This window comes from Eucyclogobius newberryi, unplaced genomic scaffold, assembly GCF_026437365.1.
Source record: "Eucyclogobius newberryi isolate DKJ021-1_F unplaced genomic scaffold, fEucNew1.0.hap1 SCAF_3, whole genome shotgun sequence".
NCBI classification, from domain to species: Eukaryota; Metazoa; Chordata; class Actinopteri; order Gobiiformes; family Gobiidae; genus Eucyclogobius; species Eucyclogobius newberryi.
In genome coordinates, this window is record NW_027315945.1 from 25644921 (window position 1) to 25664276 (window position 19356).

At 40.1% G+C, this 19356-nt stretch overlaps 1 protein-coding gene across 4 annotated transcripts; it reads right to left on the bottom strand.

Moving 5' to 3' along the window:
- Positions 1–10577: 10577 nt before the first annotated feature.
- Positions 10578–17370, bottom strand: tcea3 (transcription elongation factor A (SII), 3). 4 transcript variants are annotated; one of them, XM_072461230.1, is made up of 21 exons: positions 17162–17370; positions 16522–16584; positions 16310–16415; positions 16135–16234; positions 15136–15588; positions 14942–15064; positions 14249–14341; positions 14115–14183; positions 13942–14043; positions 13802–13867; positions 13575–13634; positions 13383–13442; positions 13226–13294; positions 13088–13150; positions 12925–13002; positions 12469–12629; positions 12306–12366; positions 12061–12211; positions 11834–11980; positions 10918–10989; positions 10578–10847 (listed from the first exon to the last, which is right to left on the bottom strand). In XM_072461230.1, exons 1-21 carry the CDS (start codon positions 17228–17230, stop codon positions 10839–10841), a joined length of 2175 nt encoding a protein of 724 aa, XP_072317331.1. In that variant the 5' UTR covers positions 17231–17370; the 3' UTR covers positions 10578–10838. The 4 variants fall into 4 exon arrangements, with proteins under 4 accessions (XP_072317331.1, XP_072317330.1, XP_072317332.1 ...); XM_072461229.1 differs by having other exon boundaries at positions 12469–12632; positions 17162–17369; XM_072461231.1 differs by lacking the exon at positions 15136–15588 and having other exon boundaries at positions 12469–12632; positions 17162–17368.
- Between the last annotated feature and the right edge of the window lie 1986 nt (positions 17371–19356).

Below are 19356 nucleotides of genomic sequence, written 5' to 3' on the forward strand. Positions count from 1 at the left end.
TTCAGCCTGTTGAGAAATATTATTATAGTCATGGTCCTCTCAGTGAGTCATGTTTAAATTATCATTATCCCACAGTAAGTTATTAGTGTAATGACTGGATCTGTCTTGAATCAATTAGATCTTGTTTTATGGCAAAATGGCATAAAGATATGTGCCCTGGCGGCCCCGAGCTCGTCTTACCTCAGAAGGCTAAAGAGGGTTGGGCCTGGTTGGTATTTGGATGGGAGCAGCACTAGCTCTTGGTCTCACTGTGGTTGTGTCCTTAGGCAAGACACTTCATCCACATTTCCTAGTAAGTCTCTGGTGTGTGAGTGATTGGTGGTTGGATTGCATCAGTCTGCCCCAGGGCAGCTGTGGCAACACTAGAAGATTTCCGGATGATAATGAAACAATGCAAAGCTTTGAGTGTCCAAAAAAAATGTCTGTGTAATCCAAAGAATATGTCCAAAAAATATATATATACTCAGTTGATATTAGGTCAATTCAACAGAAATGTGTTAAAACATGTCTTTAAATGTATTAATCGATAATCAGACAAATGTGAAATGTCTGTATAAAGTTGAGGAATATCACCTACACCAACATTATTATTATTTATTTTGAATCAGCTCTTTCTGTTGCACTATATCCATAGATTTCAGAAGGATGAGAAATCAGGACTGTTGCCATAGTGATTTTAAGACAAAATATTATATCTTATACTAACAGTAACTAAAAAAAGAGACCACATTACGCCGGTGCTCGAGTCTCTTCACTGGCTTCTGTCGAGTTTAGAATCAAATTGAAAATCTTCCTCCCGACTTACAAAGCTATAAATGGCCCCACCCTACCTCAAAGATGTTAAGTGCCATATCATCCAAACAGAGCTCTTCGCTCTCAAAATGCTGGCCTTCTGGTGGTCCAAGAGTCTCTAAAAGCACAGTAGGTAGGAAGTAGAGCGTTTAGCTACCAAGCTCCTGTATTATGGAATCAGCTCCCTGTCCATGTTAAAGAGGCCGACACAGTCTCTTCATTTAAGACCAGGCTTAAAACGTTCTTCTTTGAAATAGCTTATGGTCAGGCCACTTAGGAACAGAAATATAAACGTAAAAAAAATATGAAGTATCTGAACTGTACATTCTGTTCTATCTATCCCCCTCGGTTTGTTTAACTCTTCTACACGTTGTTAGGAGTACTGAGGCCTGTTGTAATTTATTGCTAGGAGTACGCAACAGGCGAAGCGATAGGCCGAAAAAGGAGATATAGGTCTGAACATCGGCACACACACGCATGTTCTCATCCTGTAACTTTCCCCTGGTGCTACCCAAATAAGGATACCTTTACATCTTGTTCTCTCATTGGCTAATCCGTTGGTACATGGATAGGGTCATACCTGTCAGATATTGTTTATCGGTCTTTGTTCGGTTTCAGTATATAAGGCGAGGTGCGTCCAGAGACGGGGTTCCTGATCATCGGCGACCCGGGCGCTGTTTTCTGCTGTCCTGTTATCTGATGCTGTTATCTGTATTAAACATCTTCGAAAAGTACAGAACAGTGTCCGCAACTTCTTGTCACACACCACCCCATGGGAACGTCACTCAGCCACATCAAATGGCGCCACAAAATCGGGACGGATTGCAAACTGGATTGAAGCCTCTAAACAGCAGAAAATCATTGGCCTAGGTGAGTTTTACCTGTCGACCTTTGGTTTGATGCTGTGCGAGTGCTGGTGTCCTATGCCTGTTTCCGTTAAAGAGCTGTGTGGGGGAGATGTTCTGTGAGGCGTGTTTGTGTGGGAAGAAGGAACGCGTCTCAAATTTGTTGAATTGGCATAAATAAACTGAAGGAGGATACTGAGGAGACGTATAGACAAAGAAAGTCCGAGGCCTCGGTTTTAAGTTGTCAATTTTGGCACCTAGGTGATGATACGTCTGCCAAGAAGTATTTTGGAACCAGATTTAGACAATAAAGGTTTAAGTTTAAAGTTGAAATGAAGTTTGTTAGTTAAATTGAAAAAATAAACTGAAGGAGGATGCTGAGGAGACGTATAACGGGTAGTTAGGTTATGTTATGCGTTTCCAAGAAGCATTTTGGAACTAGATTTAGAAGACGGAGGTTAAGGGTTAAAGTTTAAAGATTAAAGATTAAAGTTTAAAGTGTTAAAAAGTATGAGAGCTCCAGGCGCTAGCCCCCACCTTTTTCGTTTTCCTTTCTGCTGCTGCGTTTTGGTGTGTCAGTGAGTGTCGGAGAGAGAGAAGGAGAAAGGGAGGGGAGCAAACCGCTTAACTCAAGAGAGAAGAGTTAGTTTTGTGCGCTGTTACAGTTTGAAGTTGAGATTAAAAAGCATGCAAATAAGTTTTACGTTACTCGAGTTTGTTGTTTGTTTGTTTGTTTTTATGTGGGATTTTGCGTTTTTTTGGTTATAAGATATAGCTAACTTGTTGGTTGGTCGTTGGTTAGTTATCTTTGAGGCTGGAACTCGAAGGTTATTTTGTCGTTGTGCGTGTTTCTTTGTTTGCAGAGTAAAATTGTGTTTTCAGGGTGCGGTCTGAGAGAGGAAACAGATAGTCTTTCTAAGTTTGAAGAAACGTGAAGTTTAACTTTAAGTAAAAAATAAATTTACTTTAAGTTGAGCAGCAGATGTTGTCTTTGTGTGAGTGCTGATCCGGAGTGTGGAGTCGTTTTTGTCGGTCATTTTTATATCATTTTCTTTGTTCTGTGGAGTCTGTTAAGATATGTTTCAAGGGGGACAACTGGACCACGATACCTTATTGGATGATTAAGAAAATGATTCATGATGAAACTTATGCTATGATAATTGTTTGAAATAACCTGAATTGGCAAAGGATTAACGTGAACTAATCACTGTTTTCTCTTTTCTGTTATTGCGACAACATACGAGATCGGAGTGACAGAAGGAGACAGGAAACGGAGTGGAACAGTTTGACGAAACCAAGCAGTCAACTGGAGGAGAAGACCTTGGAAAAGGCCAGTTTGTTTCTATTCACAAACTCTTGCATTAAAAAAGACTGTGTAATTACACATTTATAATCACATACTTCTGTTATGCAAAAACTTGGCAATGACTGATTGTTGGGGGTACACATAATAATAATAAATAAGGCGTATCTTTACAATCGAGAACTGTTGCATTGGTGTGGTCCATTGTGAGTTAAGAGAATTGTTTTTATGCTACTTAATCGGATAAAAATTAAGTTGGTCCTATTATGTCCTAAGTTGAATAACCAGTGGTACAATATCCTGATTTGAATTGAATAAGGTACATTTTGGAATTGTGTATTGTTAAGTCAGATAGAAAATAACTTTGACCTGATTTACATTGGTCACCAATTTCAGATTGTTGATGTTGTCCATACGATAAGACATATTTCTACAATAAAGAATTTTACATTTTTAGTTGGTCCACTGCAAATCCTGAGATTTTGCTGAAATTTTATTTCAATTTAATACAAATATAGCTTTGATTTTCTCATATCTTAAGATTAATTGGATAAGGTATTATTTTGAATTTGTTTATTTTTACTCTTTAGTTAGATAAAAATAACTTTGTTTTTTGATAGACATTGGATTTATTTTTACTCTTTAGTTATAATTTTGAATTTTGGTTGACATTGGACACCAATTTCTTTCACATCCGCTGAGATTGGCAAACGATCTTTGAAGTTGTTACCAACGGACTAAATAACTTGGGAAGTGTTAGAGAAAACACTACGTTGAGGTAAATTAATTTAACAAAATAAAATAAAATAAATCTAAAGAAAGAAAATATAGCATGATGGCGACATCAAGACTAAATACTACAGTGCATTTGGTGCAGATAAACAATCATCTTGTGAAGGACGTAATTAAAATACTACAGGTGTTGATCGAAACATACAAAGCCAACCAAAAGAGAGGAAGAATTGGACGGAAACGCAAAGAGAAGAGAAGAATTGAATTAGAAGTGATGCAGTTGTTCGAAAACGAAGGGATCAAGTGGCTCGAAAACAAAGAGAAAAGGGAGAAAATAAATAAGCCAAAAGTGGAAAAGGTGAGGGAAGAGATCAATAGATCATCCTCATATACGCAGGCAACAGTGAAGATGCCTCCACCTTACGAGAAATTAAAGGATATTGCAAAAGAATATCCACAGCTTCCAGTGATGACTCAAGATGGAAGATACAAAATTGAAGACGAAAATTAACAAGTAATAGAGACTGGTAAAGCTACAACAACTGTAACAATGTATCAAAAACTCAGAAACAAGAAGAAGAAGAAGATGAAGTCAAGCTTGAAAACCCTTGAACAAAAACTCAGAAAATTGTCCACCAAAAATGACAAAAGTGATGAAGAAGAAGGAGCAGCGAATGGATACGATCCAGCTGTGAAGAGAGTTTTGGCTGCCGCGGAGAGAAAAGGAAAGAAGTCATTAAAGGTGACATGCAAAACACAAAAGGAGAACAATGACACTGAAACAGAGGACAGCGATGAAGAGTCAGAAGATGGAACAGATTCAAATAAGGAGACTCAAGATCAGAGTGATGATTCTGATTCAACATCCTGGAGAAATGCGGAGAACAGACCGAAAGCATCTAGTAAACATCGACTTACGTTCTCAGAGCCTGCGCAGTATGAACTGCGTGACAGAACAGTGACAAAGGGAATAAACCAGAAGATGTGCCCAATACTAATAAAAGGACAAAATTTGGAATACAAACCATGGCAAAATGTCGATATGTCGGATTTGATGGAAAAGCTGCCCATACTTCAAGATGGGGCACACCCCTGGATAGCTAAACTGGAGGAGATGTTAGTGGGGACACAAGCTGCAATGGGAGATATGAAGAGACTACTAGCAACTATTCTTGGCATGGCAGGGATGCAAGAAGTGTTGACCAAAGCAGGACTGAACCAATATGCGAATACAGCAGTGTACGACGCAGAGCTGTTCGTTGCTTGTAAGGGAGCCATTTGTAGAGCAATGTGTGAGATGTTTCCAACAAACGTTCATCCAGACAATATCATTCTTCAACCGCTTGGACAGGAGGAGAATCCAAGAGCATACGTATCAAAAGCTCATCAGGTGTGGGGAAATGTTACTGGCAACAACCCAGAGGCGAACCCAATGGAACAGTCCATTTTGCGAGCTAAAATTCAGAAAGGCTTGCCGGCACCAGTAAGAAGGAAATTGGAAAAAGTGGTTGGCCTTGGAAGCATGACAATTAGTGTTTATTCAGACCACATAGCTCATCACGTGGAGCTATATCGGAAAAAGGTACAAGACCAAGAGGTGATGGAAAAGCTAGATCAAGTGCATTTGGTTGACACTAAGAAGAAAGAAAAGAGACAAGCGATGGTGATACAAAATCATCCTCAAGTGAACCAGCCATTGCCTCAAACACAACCAAACCAGGTTCAGAATCTGCCACCACAGACAGGGTCATGGGGACCACAGACAGGGTCATGGGGACCACAGACAGGGTCATGGGGACCACAGATTGTCTTCACCAAACCAGCCTTTAACCAGCAACAAACCTGGGGAGATAGAGGCCGAGAAAACTACAACAGAGGTAATTTCAATAAAGGAAACCCGAAGAGATCTTCAGCAGAATGTTACAATTGCGGACGGCTTGGTCATTACGCCCGTGAGTGCAGGAAAGAAAGAGGAAGCTTCAGAGGAGACTTCAGAGGAGGTTTCAGAAGCGGGTTCGTAGGAAGATACAATGGACCAGCCATACGACAGAGAGGCCCGGTAAACCCTTACAGGGGCCTGGGGTCTGGGGTTTAAGAGATGCCCTGAAGATCCGAGAGGAAGATCAAGGATTCATGAAGATTACAATTGATGAAAGACTGGCCATGGGACTAAAATGGAGTCTAAAATTGTTGAAGAAAATTCTGGAAGAAAATTTGGCTGAAATTGAACAAGAATCTATAAAGGACGATCATATAAGACATGGATGACATGATAATTATTCACTGAATAAAGAAATGTGTCATAAAGACTCTATCAAGTGTTACAGAAACTATTGGGAAAAAGGGAGACAAAGTCTCAGAAGAAGTTACTATACTGCAAGAAGAATTGGAAAATATAATAATAATAAATAGATAAATAGCAATAGCTAAATGTACTACATAAATTAAGTGCTAAAAGTCTCACAAAGTAAACAGAACAGCCGAAGAAGCTGCAAACCTTGTGACCGGTGAAAATGCAGTGAGAAGTTCTTTAAGTCACATATGAGGTGAATTTGAAAGAAAATATTAAATTAAAGATGATTTTGATTTTAAAGATTTTAAAGATTTGATTTTAGACTGTTGGTTCTAATTATTCATGAAGCACATGGCTTAGCGCATGGTGCAAGGGAGGAGGTTAAGAGACAATTAGACACCAACCAGAGACAATATTTACTTTGAACTACTTTCAAAACTTGAACAGAAGAGATGCATCATCTGTTGCCAAGTTTGTGTGTAGTGAAGTTTTGTGTAGAAAATCATAAGGAGGTGGAGACTGTCAAACAGAATCTTTCTGGAGAAAGACAGAATTTGTGAATAATAAAAAACTGAATAAATTTAGAAATTTAATAAAATTTGATCAAATTGGATTGGATTTAAGGAGATTAAACTAGATTAAAGACTAGATTAATGTAGGAAACAAATTAGAAATAGCGTTTTGGAAAATCATCTCGCAAAATAGAGGTTTGAACTGGGAGAAGAGCTTCCACTGACATTGACAACGTTCAAGTGAGTGACGATTTCAAATGAAACCACATGAGTGGTGACGGGTGCACATATGTCAACGCAGCGTTTGCACTAGTGGTAAGAACCATAGTTTAAAGCTATTAGAGAACGAGATGCTATATGTTAATAATAATATGAGGGAACATTTGATGAGAATTTTCTACAGACATTGCAGACAAATCGGTCTGAAATGGGGGAAAACAGTGGTGACATTACAACAGAAATGAATCTCTATACTAAGGGTTTAAGCAATTTCCACTGACGAAGTCGATTTGATAACTGGGTTCAAAACCAAATAGGAAGCTAAATTTAGTAGTGACTAAAAAGGGGAAATCTTGAATTAAGGGAAAATACGGAAGAGGAAATAATCAGAGAAGATATATTCTTTACAATAATGGGAGAAATACTTAGATTAGAAGAAATTAGGAATGGCGTGTTGCAGTAGAAAATTATAGGTGAAGACAAAATTATAGATTGGTGCTGTTTAGAAATATTTGCATTAATGATTACATTAATGATTAAGTATACAAGATGACTGTGAGTGAAAGTCAACGTTGACATCAACATTAACTAGGACAACAGCAAAGATGAAGTTGTCTGTTAAAACAGCAAGAACATTGACTATTACATCAACAGCTAAAATGGAAATGGGGTTTAGAATTAGTTAATAGTAAATTAGCTTAACTCAACAGGAGTTATCATTCATGGTGATGGTTCCTTAAAGGGGATGCATGCACATGATCATGAATGATGGTTAGCCTATCACTCACATAGAAGGAGTGTTCTGGTTTAAGGGAGGAGTACAGTACATTACATTCCATTACATAAATTTTTTACATTTATTTTCTATTGTTTTTGTTTTATACATTCCATGATTTATTTTCCTTATAACATTTGGTTAACCATTATATTATCACACTTATATATATATATATATATCTATATTCCGTTCACATAAAAAATAAAATTACTTTTTAGAGGATGTTTTTACATGAAAAGATTGCAAGATACAAGATACTGTTCAGTTATTTTTGTTCCCAGGACGATGCTGAAATGCTGTTAAAAGGGACAATGGACATGGACAATAACTGGAGTGGACATTGTGAATAACAAAGGAGAACGCTGGAGCCAAACATCACAACATATCAACGCTGTGAAGACAACATAATCATCGCTGAGAGGAGCGGTGAAAAGAGTTATAATAGAATGATAAAAGGGTTAATTAAATGATTTGGTTAAATAAGTAAAGGGTTGATGAAATAAATTATACTCATGTGTTGATGTGTTGATGTGTTGAGGTGTTGTTGATAATCCAGTGCTGATGTTTAGGTTGTGCGGCGACACGAATATCCTCACACAGTAGCGATTAAGGATTGATTCAATTGGATAATAACTTAAGACTAAATACAAATTTACTCTTAAAGTTAATGATAATTAAAGGAGTGAGGCTGTTTAGGTCGTTAGGTAACACGATCAAGGACAGCCAGAAGGGGTGGTAGCCAAGATCGGTCAGAACAACTGACGGTTGGTGCCGTGAGAGAATTTTTCCTGCTAAACAAAAATAAGCATCGACAAGCAGGTTTTTGCTCTCGCTTGTCGCTGATCGTGTCTAATTAATTAATTGATCTGAGCTTAATCACTCAGAAGGGAGGAATCTGAAGTATCTGAACTGTACATTCTGTTCTATCTATCCCCCTCGGTTTGTTTAACTCTTCTACAAGTTGTTAGGAGTACTGAGGCCTGTTGTAATTTATTGCTAGGAGTACGCAACAGGCGAAGCGATAGGCCGAAAAAGGAGATATAGGTCTGAACATCGGCACACACACGCATGTTCTCATCCTGTAACTTTCCCCTGGTGCTACCCAAATAAGGATACCTTTACATCTTGTTCTCTCATTGGCTAATCCGTTGGTACATGGATAGGGTCATACCTGTCAGATATTGTTTATCGGTCTTTGTGCGGTTTCAGTATATAAGGCGAGGTGCGCCCAGAGACGGGGTTCCTGATCATCGGCGACCCGGGCGCTGTTTTCTGCTGTCCTGTTATCTGATGCTGTTATCTGTATTAAACATCTTCGAAAAGTACAGAACAGTGTCCGCAACTTCTTCTTGTCACACACCACCCCATGGGAACGTCACTCAGCCACATCAGTACAGTTTCAGCTATGCTGCCCTAGGAGCAACTATGCTGCGGGAGCACTATCTATCCTCTGCTTCTGACTTCTGACTACTTATTCTATATATATAATATTTCATTCGACTTGCAATCTGCTCATTGCTTTTTCTTTTTCTTACTTCCCTCTATCCCCGAGGGGAGTGGACCCAGATGCTCCTCTCCTGGTGAAGCGGTCTCTACCCCATATGGACGATCCTTCATCTGCCTGGAAGAACTGGTTCTCCTCTTGATGAGCTGGTTCTCCTCTTGATGAACTGGTTCTCCTCCTGAGTGGGTCCAGCTCCACTGTCGATCTCACGTCCGTCTGTTCGTCTGTGAGAGTCAGATGTCTTCTTCACTCTGGAAATCCTCCTCCTTACTTTCATATTTCAATATTCAAATTGTGCATAACTTGTAAAAAAAAACTTTAAAAAAAGATTTACTTTCACCTGTCAATGAAAAACTGCGTGAAAATTCAAAGAATTCAAAGAAAACAGCGGTGGCAACTGTGAAAGAAGACGTTTGCTCCCCTGGAGTCATGAGTTTTAGATCATCCATTCTCTCTCTTCTTCACATTCTCTGTTATTTTGTGCAAAAACTGGAGCTCTTTCATCTTGCTGCTCTACAGGGAGTGGAGGTTTATCTAAAAACATTAGTGGGTCTGACGCAAAAGCACAGGCACCTCTTTTCTCTTATTGGATGATGACAAGGCCACCAAACTGCAAAACTGAAATATTTTTCATAAATGCCACATCTTTCTTTATAATATGCACAATGGTTCACAGGGCAGGAGGTTTGTAGTGGGCATAAATGGAGAGAAGAAAATTGCAGGTCAAGGTGCTTTCCCTCGCTTCAGAATGAGCTGATGCTATTCAAGTGTCACGACTCCTTTGACTCAATGTTCCTTACCAAAAAGAGAAAAGAAATACTCAAGCAACTGGAAAGCAACAGGGGGGAAAACAAGGAGCGTCCACATGGTCTGAACTGAAAAAAACAAAAAGACCCTCACTGTCACATTCAACTGGTAAATAATCCAACCCAATATTCTGACTTGTTCTAACTTGTCTTCTTGGTCGTTTTGTGATATGTTTTTTTATTTTTTATTCAAATAACTGGTGACTGGTGTGGTAGGCAGCACACTGGCAGAGTGGTTAAAACTGTATGAGGACACATGACTGGGTCTCGGCCCCTTTGAACTGCACAGTAACAATGAGCACTTTATTTAGGTTCCATTATTCAATCAGAATAATGTATGTGCATATGTGCATAGCCCCACATGAAGAGACAACTATAACACCATATTCTCTCCGAACACAAGCAATGACTTGACACACAGAGCTTCCATGATGAGGCAGGTTATTATTAGACCTGCTACTATAGAAAAAACACAATGCGACGGTACAAGGCACTCTGAGACAACAAAATCATTTAGTATGGATTATATTTAGGTTTTGCCGCATCTCATTTGTGAGAAAGTGAGGAAAAGTGCCATAGGTTAGTAACTGATGTTTCAAAGTTGTAAATCTTTGTTGCCATCTAGTGGTCATTGCTATTGTCTTTGTGGTCATTGCTATTGTCTTTGTAATGCTGTGCACAGTGGCAGCTGTTTTAAATGTGCTCTATAACTGAATTTGACTTGACATCTTTGCCTTTAAACGCAGCGGAGAGTAAACTGAACCATTGATTACATCTGCATTTTATTATGCATTTTTATTAATATTAAATGTACAAAAACACAGCTGCAACAGAATTGAATTCATTATTAGTGTCATTAATACAAATTGTTGAAATCCAACTAAAATCCATGCTGTCCTTAGTTCATAAATCTGATTAAAATAGCATGCACACAAAGCTTTAGGTTTCAAGTAAAAACTGGGAGAATACTTTTTCACTTTAATCACTAGCTGCAGTAATTCTCCTCTTGCATCATAAAAACATTAAGGTCCATAAGGTCTCTTGGTATTCAACATCAACAGAACTGAAATAAAACAATATGTCAGCACATATTCACACACAATTACATTAACCTCATGTGGAGATAATAATACCTTCCAGCGGTTTCCACACTCGTTACATAAGACAAATGTGGTCATGGGCTCATCAGCGCTGCGCGTCTGCACCTGAACACAAACATATACAGCAAACGGATGAATCTGAGCTCCAGCCACTACATCGATTACTGTTCATGTACTGCAGTAAATGAAGCACAGATTGTGAAATAACTCATCGTGATTCAATTTGTAATCGACTTGAAGACAGACGCTGTAAATCAGGAGTGTACAAATGTTTATAATGGAGCATCATAGGCCTGTTCTGAAACACATGCAGATTATCATGTTCACTGTTACATCTGATGTGAGTCATCTGGCTTCGCTCTTATTTTTCAGATCTGTGCCGGTTTTGACAAGGAAAATTGTGCAAAAAATGAAAAACTAAAGTGACAAAGAAAAAAAAAATGTTTGGTGTATTTTCTCTTCCACATAAACAACAGTTGACTGGGCATGTAAATGTACCCAGTATCCAATCATTCAAATGGAACATAAAGGGATCTACCTTCTTATGAGGTCTGTCTCACACCAAAATTTTATAATAATTGAGGTTACGATGTTAAAGCGATTATTAAATTTGCCAAAAACTTGAGGTCATTTGGCCTAATTTAGCGGCATACAACTAAATAGGTCTGAGGGCCGCACTTGTCCGTTGGGCGCCCCCTGGTGTTTATCATTATATCAGTGTAAAAAATCAAATTATGATCTGATCTCTGCTTCACAGTCACACTTTTTCTGTTAAATGCCGCGCTATGCTTAAAAACAGACTATTTTACACACACACACACACACACACTCATATTAATCAGCCTCTGTCATGCTCTGAGTGAGTGACATAAACAATGTAAACATAGTGAGCGTACATGAATCGAACACCGAACATTAAATCCGAGTAACATCTACTCAGTGATATTACCTGGTTGTAGGTGCAGTTCCTCTTCTTGCATTTGCCACACTGCAGAAGGTCCGTCGAGGTGCCACCTGTTTTGGCCATCTGGTGCTCCCGGATCGCCTCCTGGGTCAGGACATTCCGCAGCTGTTTCAACTCATCACTGGCCATTTCCTTAACAAACAAACAGAACCAGTAGAGACTAAGGACACACCCAAAAGAGTCATAAAAATAGTGTTTGTTGCATCGTGCACCTCTGCAGACATGGTGGCCATCCGACTCAACTCGATGTTTCCCGCCAGGACGTTCTTGCGAAGTCCAGGGTTTTTAGGGTCCTTCAAATTGCTGATTCGACTTCGCACTCTATTTTTATATTTCATATCAGTGGCTCTTATCTCCTGGTAAATATGTGCGAACCCAGTCAAGGAGGAGCAATCGTTTATAATCCGTTGTTACCATAAATGCACCACACATTAGTAAAATATCAGCCATTTAAAGGATATGATCTTCAATCTCCACTGCCATGCTGTCACAGTTGGCTCCAAATTCCTTATAATCATCTACAAATGCCGGGAAAACAAATAAATGACATTAGCAACATGTATTTAAATCATTTTCGTTGTCACTTTGAGAGCCTGGGTTGGGTTAAGTGATGGTCCTACTGTCTGTGCGCAGAGCAGCCGCGATCATCCCGACACACTTGTCTCTGACTGAGTCTCCAGTGGACAGGTGAGGGGGCATCGGGCCGCCAGATGTCCCAAAACCAGGGGACAGGGGGCTGGTGGGCGTCGTGGGGGTTTTAGGGACATCGCCTTTGCTTTTTCTGCTAAACACATTCAAGATGGGTGACTTTTTAGACAATACTCTTTTGTCTTTTATATTCATTAGATTGAAAGGAAAAGGAGAAATCAACAGACAATATTCAAATCCCAATTATGGCTAAGTTGTTATCTTGTTTAATGTGGAATAACACTTGCACTGCTGGAGAATGTTTGATTGAATTCTGTTTTTGAGTAGTGCAACCTATGAATCGCCTTAATAAAACAACAATTTTAGTTGCAGACATTTCCTCAAAACAAGATCAAGTCTACTTTATAACAACATTTGATATCATTTACCTGTCATTGCTGTCGGTGGAGGGCTTCCTGTGTGGAGGTTCAGACAGAGCAGTAGTTTTAGATCCATGTGACTCTCTCCTAATAAAAAGGCATTAATTTAAACAACATCACAAACTCCCTGAAAACATAACAGCAGAAGTGGTTTTGTATGCAGAACAATTACCTTTCACCACTCAGCTTCTTTGCCGGAGGCGAGCTGCTTCTCTTTGAATCAGTCGACTCTCGCCTTTCGAACCAAAGGGTTTTATTCTATGTATTCATTCAAAAAAGGTACATACATTTGAGTTAATTACTGTCATACCTGTCAGACTTAGCATCAGTGGAAGGGCGCTTTGGGGGGTGAACCGGCTTAGAATCGCTCGACTCCCTCCTAAACAACACACATACAGAACAGTTAAGTGAATGTACTTGTCATGGCAGGCGATCATGCACCATTTTCCTTTTTGTTTGTGGCACACCTTTGTATCTCTTTCTTTACCTCCTCACTGGGCTTTTTGAGAGAGCCATTTGACTCAACCCTGACGAAACAAGAAACGTGACCAACTTTGAAAGAACCAAGTCCGCCTCACCACAGCGACAATATTCGACGTGATCTACGTGCTACATTTCACCCGCATGCTTCATAACCTACGCACTCTGCACATGCCAACCTGTCTCGCTTGGTCTCTCCTGAATGCTTTTTAGGCACTTTGCTTTCAGACGACTCTTTCCTGCAAGAAAAACAAGTTATTTGTCGCCGCGTTCGCAGTACAATGAGATTAACCAGAAGATTATGGTTTACGAATGAAAAACTCAAAGCGTTAAGGTCACGTGCAAAGCCTCAGATTTAACAACTCAAGCTTTATTGGTGGAAAATGTCGTATTATCTTAAATGGACCTTTCTTTCTTAACCTCGACCGGCATCTTCTTCGGTGTTGAACCTTTAGCCTCTGAAGACTCCTTTCTGCCACAGGACAATCACACAACAATTTCACTTTTCTGAATTCATCCGCACAGACAAGCACCATTAACGCTGACCTTTCCTTCTTCCCATCCACAGACGGGCGTTTCATGGGCGGAGGAGGGTGGAGGTGCAGAGGCAGAGGAGGCAGAGGCGCGTTGGGATCAGGAGGGTCTTTTCTGAAGGACACGAGGAGCTTTGTTTATCGTGACAATCTTTGGCACACGATAGGCATGCAGGCTCCACTGACCTTGCAGGTGGGGGATGGAGGTGGAGCGGAAGTGGGGCAATCGGAGCGTTTGGGTCTGCGGGGAGCTTCCTATTGTGACACATGTTACAGTTACGCACTGGATTAACGCAACACTGTTAAAAGCGGGCGCTGACCTCTTTGTTTCCAGTGAAGGGCGTTTGAGCACAGGGGACGTGGGTTTGGAGACGTCTGAATGTGAATGTTTGTGGGATTCTTTACTGTCTTTTCTGCACAGACACAACATCATTTTCTATTTATTACACATGTTAAAGGTTCTTGAACACAACCTGAAATAACAACAAATGTTCGGGTTAGGAGAGGACATCCAGTCAACATTGTGACATGCCGAAGGACTAATCCATAAGAAAACATTTGGCTACCACACCAGGACTAACCCCAACGTTGGGAATAAAAACGTGATTCAAATGACTCTAAATTCAGCAAATATTTGAACTGCAGAGGAAAGAGCGCACCACCCAAAAGAACGCGTGTACCGCAGTTTGAGAAACACAGTGGTAGGACATCAAGCTGATGCTGTGCTGGAAAGTGCAGCCAATAAGTAAAGCACTGCTCAAACTATGAAGCCACAAATCATTTTAAGAGTAAAATAAAATGCTTTAAAATATCTTCAGATGTGTCCGGCATGCACCCAGCAGCAGTAAGAGGAAGACAACACTTCACAGGATAATTGCAGCTGTTGTGTAGTATTTTTGACATTCAGTGGCTGCAAAGCACTGTCAGTGATGCAAGCAAATATTATGGTAAAGCAGCACTGGCATGCTTAAGGGTCATCCATGCAGTTTGAGCCAGTTGTCCATGCTGTTGACCTGTCTTTCTTCACGTCCACAGAGGGGCGTTTGATTGGTTTTGCAGGAAGAGGAGGTCGGACGGGTCGAGGAGGGGACGGGCGGCGAGACGGATACAAAATACTGCTGTCCAGAACACTTTTTCTGAAATCAAACGCAATGAACACATCTGAACAACTCTTGCTTTCGTCACACGAAGCGATCACTTTTCTAACCTTTCGAAAAGTGGTTTGTGAACTTCCACCAGTCGCTCTCTGTGATGCCCGAACTCCTCACGACTCTTTCTCGTGTCGTCTATAGAGCTGTGCTTCTTTGACACTTCAGGATGTCTGTCTCGCTTCTCCTCCTCTTTTTTTATTACAACTTTGTGTTCTTCTAAATGCCTCTCCCTTTTTCGATCTGTTTTTTCAACTTGTGGGTCAAATGAATGTTTGGGTCTTTTGCCGCCTGGCTCGTGGTGACGGCGTTCCACGGCTCTTTGTTTTTTCACCTCTTCGTGGCGCTTCTCTTGTTTGAGTGGAGCTGCATGAGGCTCGTTCAGAGGCGATGCTACGGGCTTTTCAAGTGCGGGAATCTTTTGTGGTTTGTGTTCGTTATCAAGTTGTTCCTTGCGGGTCGTATCAGAGGGGATTCGGTCTGTGTCTAAATCGTGATTTATGTCCAGCCTCCTGAGATTAACACATTACATTTCACGCAATTTGTTTTATCCAGAATATTTTGCAAAGAACAATTATAGGATATGTTTCCATGGGCTATTTGTGACGTTATTGTTGTTGTAGTTGTTGGAATCTAATTTGAAACCCTTAAAGTAGACTATTAGATATGATAATTACATGCTGATGATGATTGCAGTTAGCACAGATCTCCCTTCCCTCAGCCCGCCCCAGGGCAGCTGTGGCTACAAGAGCACCATTACCAAAAGTGAAAAGCAACTGTGAGTATCTAGTAAATTGCTATAAAAGACTAAGGAATTCATGTTACTACTCAAGCTTAATCTCTTCTTCATAAAAAGCACAGATAATTTGCAAAGAAGTTGTCACTTGTAGCAGTCAAAATATCTCACAAGTGAAAATATTGTGTGTAGATTTACAGCTTAGTACTTAGTAATATGGTCATCACAGGCCCATAGGTCTACTCCTGGCAAATATATGTTATGCACTATGTATTTACAATTGAATGTAGTTCTTGAAGACTTGACCTTGGACAGTACTGACCTGCTGTGGCTGTTACTCGGGGAGCTGAGTGGAGGAGACTCGGCTCTCTCGGACCCCGGCCCGTCCTTGTGTTCAGATGCTTTCTCATTGTTCCCAGAGTCTGTGAAAAATCAACTGTTCGTCCATAACATACTCAACATTAACAACAGCTCTGTGAATATCATGAATCCATTACCCAGAAGTCTTTTCCAGTCTTTGATAAGGAATTTAGCCAGAGTGATGACTTCCTCGTCTGTGCAGTGCTTCCTGATGGCATTTACAGACATGCCGATTCTGGTTTCCTACGTGTCATATACATTTACACATATTTATTGTGTTTTCACTGCAATGTGTCTCAATGTCACTGACACTTGGCTGCATTCTGGAGCTGTTCAGTTTACTCATTACCTGGAGAAGTTTAAGATTTATGTTGAAACTTTTGAGTTCCTTCAACAAGTCCAGGGCTCCGTCCTAAACACAAAACAATCATCATTATAATAGACGAGAACACTTTAGCCCAGTAAAGTACAGTACAAGATCTAATGGGCTTTGTTTTTATTGAAAGGATGGCAGAAATAAATGACATAGTGAATGAGTTTTGCCTCTTTAAACGCCTCATGTGGAGTTAGAACACGGTCTGCCACATTCTAGCGCCATGAAAGCGTCAACTTTGCACTTTCGCTCTGAACACAAACACGGCGCTGCACACGCGCAATCCGCCTGTGCGTGCGAGCGCAGACTCCACTGTTTGAGGGGAAAACAATGCAAACAAAATTATAGAATCAAGTTTGGACTTGTCCAGAAAATCTCTGCAAAGTTGCAATGGCTGATCCTGGAGCGCACGCTGCGGACAACACCTGTTGCACATTAGTTACAGCTCCATGACACTGTCCCGAGCACACGCGTGTCCGACTGAACAACATGGACTCAACAACCGCCACAAACGTATTGACTCCGTGTAGCCGCGGTAAATGTAATAACGGCTGCGGGCCTCGCGCGGTGCGGGACGGCGCGCCACCTGCGGGATCCACACAACGCACAGTCTCACCGTGTTATTTCTAGACACCATCTTGTCCAGCTTTTTGGCAATCCGGGTGAGGTCTTCCTCTCGCGTCATGGCTGCATTTAATCGACTTTACGGACAATCTGTTTTAAGAAATGATTTATGTATTAAAAAAGAAATCGGTATAAAAAAAGTTGGCACCAGCGGCGGGTTGGACTTTACGCACACGACGCACACTTCGGCGGAGGCGTGTCCTCGCGGCGCAGCTGAGCGCGCCACACATGACAAACACTAAATATAGTCCACTACAAGACAAATAACCATACGGCCTCATGGTAAGACATGCAATCTGTCTTTTAACACTCCCTACGTTTTCTCTGGTAGTTCAGAAGGAATGCCACAAATGACTGTAATAACTGTCACAAGTGTCTTCATAAGGTCACTGTCCCGGTCACTGTCCCGGACACTGTCCCGGTCACTGTCTAATCATTAAACTCATCACAAGGCTCCATGTCACTGGGGTGCTCTTATTTACTCATAAATAATATCTGATAAAGCAGCAGCTGGTGAGGATGAGTGACCTTAAACGACCTCTCTAACTAAAGTATCAGCCAAAATGTGAAGTCAAAATGCATTTAACAATTGTTTTCTCTTCTGGTCTTGTTCCATCTTCAAGTACGTGGGAAATATACTGATAAAAGACAGATTTCGTTCGCTTCCAGGGTCTTCCGGTAGAGGGCGCTATAATATCGAGCTGAGTACAACTTTGTACAATGAACGCTTTAGTAAATATAGTATATATGGAATATATATATAGTTTTTGCTCGGGGAAGGAATGTTACACAGTAATACTACAGTATTTTCTAATTGCCTTAGTGAAAGACTTCAACAAATACTACTATAATAATACTAAATAAGGATTTTTCCGGCTTAGTAACTAGTTAATTAATACCCTAACCCCTTAATTAAGAATATATTATTCCTGAATATTTGCTAATCCTAATGAATAAACAACGTGTTTAGTATGAATTAGCTCTTTGCTTTATTTAGGGTAATTATGTGCATTATTATATTGTATTAGTGTATTATATCGTAGTATATGAATTAAAGTGGCACCAACTCATATATTGCATTTATTCAATTACAGGCGTTTTTATTGCTCAATATAATATTTGTATTGTCATACTGTGGGACATCACCATGGAGACAAGCAAACCCTCCACCTGAAAAGTTACAGTGCATCTTTAAATATTTCCATTAACCCCAGAATGGAGAAGACAGTGTTGTTTATCACAAGGGGATTTGAAGAAAAGTGTGCTAATGACAGCAGGTGAAAGTACACACTCAGATCTTGTCTTGAGTAAAGAGTCTTATCTCTCACAGCTCTTACACAACAGTCTGTGAAGTCTGGCAGCAGGTGAGAGCTCGCCAAGTGGAGAAGTGGGGCAGTGCACAGAGGAATCAGGGCAGAGACAGAGAAGAAGGACCATCAGCAGCATCCTCTAAAGCCATCCACATCACAAACAAATAAATAAGGATGAAACAGGCTTAAGCTTCAAGTAACCGCCTCAGATAGTGCCCTGATAGTTATGAGCACAATAAGGTTTCCTATGAAGTGATACTGGTCATATTGTAAGTTAATGATTGTTTGACATTCTCCTTTTGAGCCATATATTTTACTGTGTCATATTGTTCCGTCCATTTACTTTGACTAAGTTTTAAGTTGCATGCAAATATATTTTTTAAATCATTATTATTAATATTTTATATTATGTATTATAACATATTCTTCCATAAAAATCCCAAACTTGCTTGGGATTAACATAAAAACATGGTGATTTTTTTGTTTTTGGGGGGGTTAAATTCAAAGCCTTGCAATATACATTTATCACAATACTTTCATGGTTTTTATTAAAATGTTTAAATTGTATTGGTCCAGAAAGTGTATAGTAATACACAGGAGACACTACAGGGACACAGACACTAGACGCAAACTGGGTGAAGTGCCTTGCCCAAGGACAACATGTCATACAGTATGCACTGAGCGGGGTTTGAATCACTGACCTTTGGCTTGTTTAACAATAGTACTGAGGTGAGAAAAAATAGGAAGTAGGCTATAGATGAAAAATACAATTTTTACAAAAACTTAATAAATAAACTTAAATTGATCTCTGGCCAATCATTGCAGGCAATACAGTTTTGTTCTGTGTTTGTGGGTATAGAAAGGAGCAGATACAACG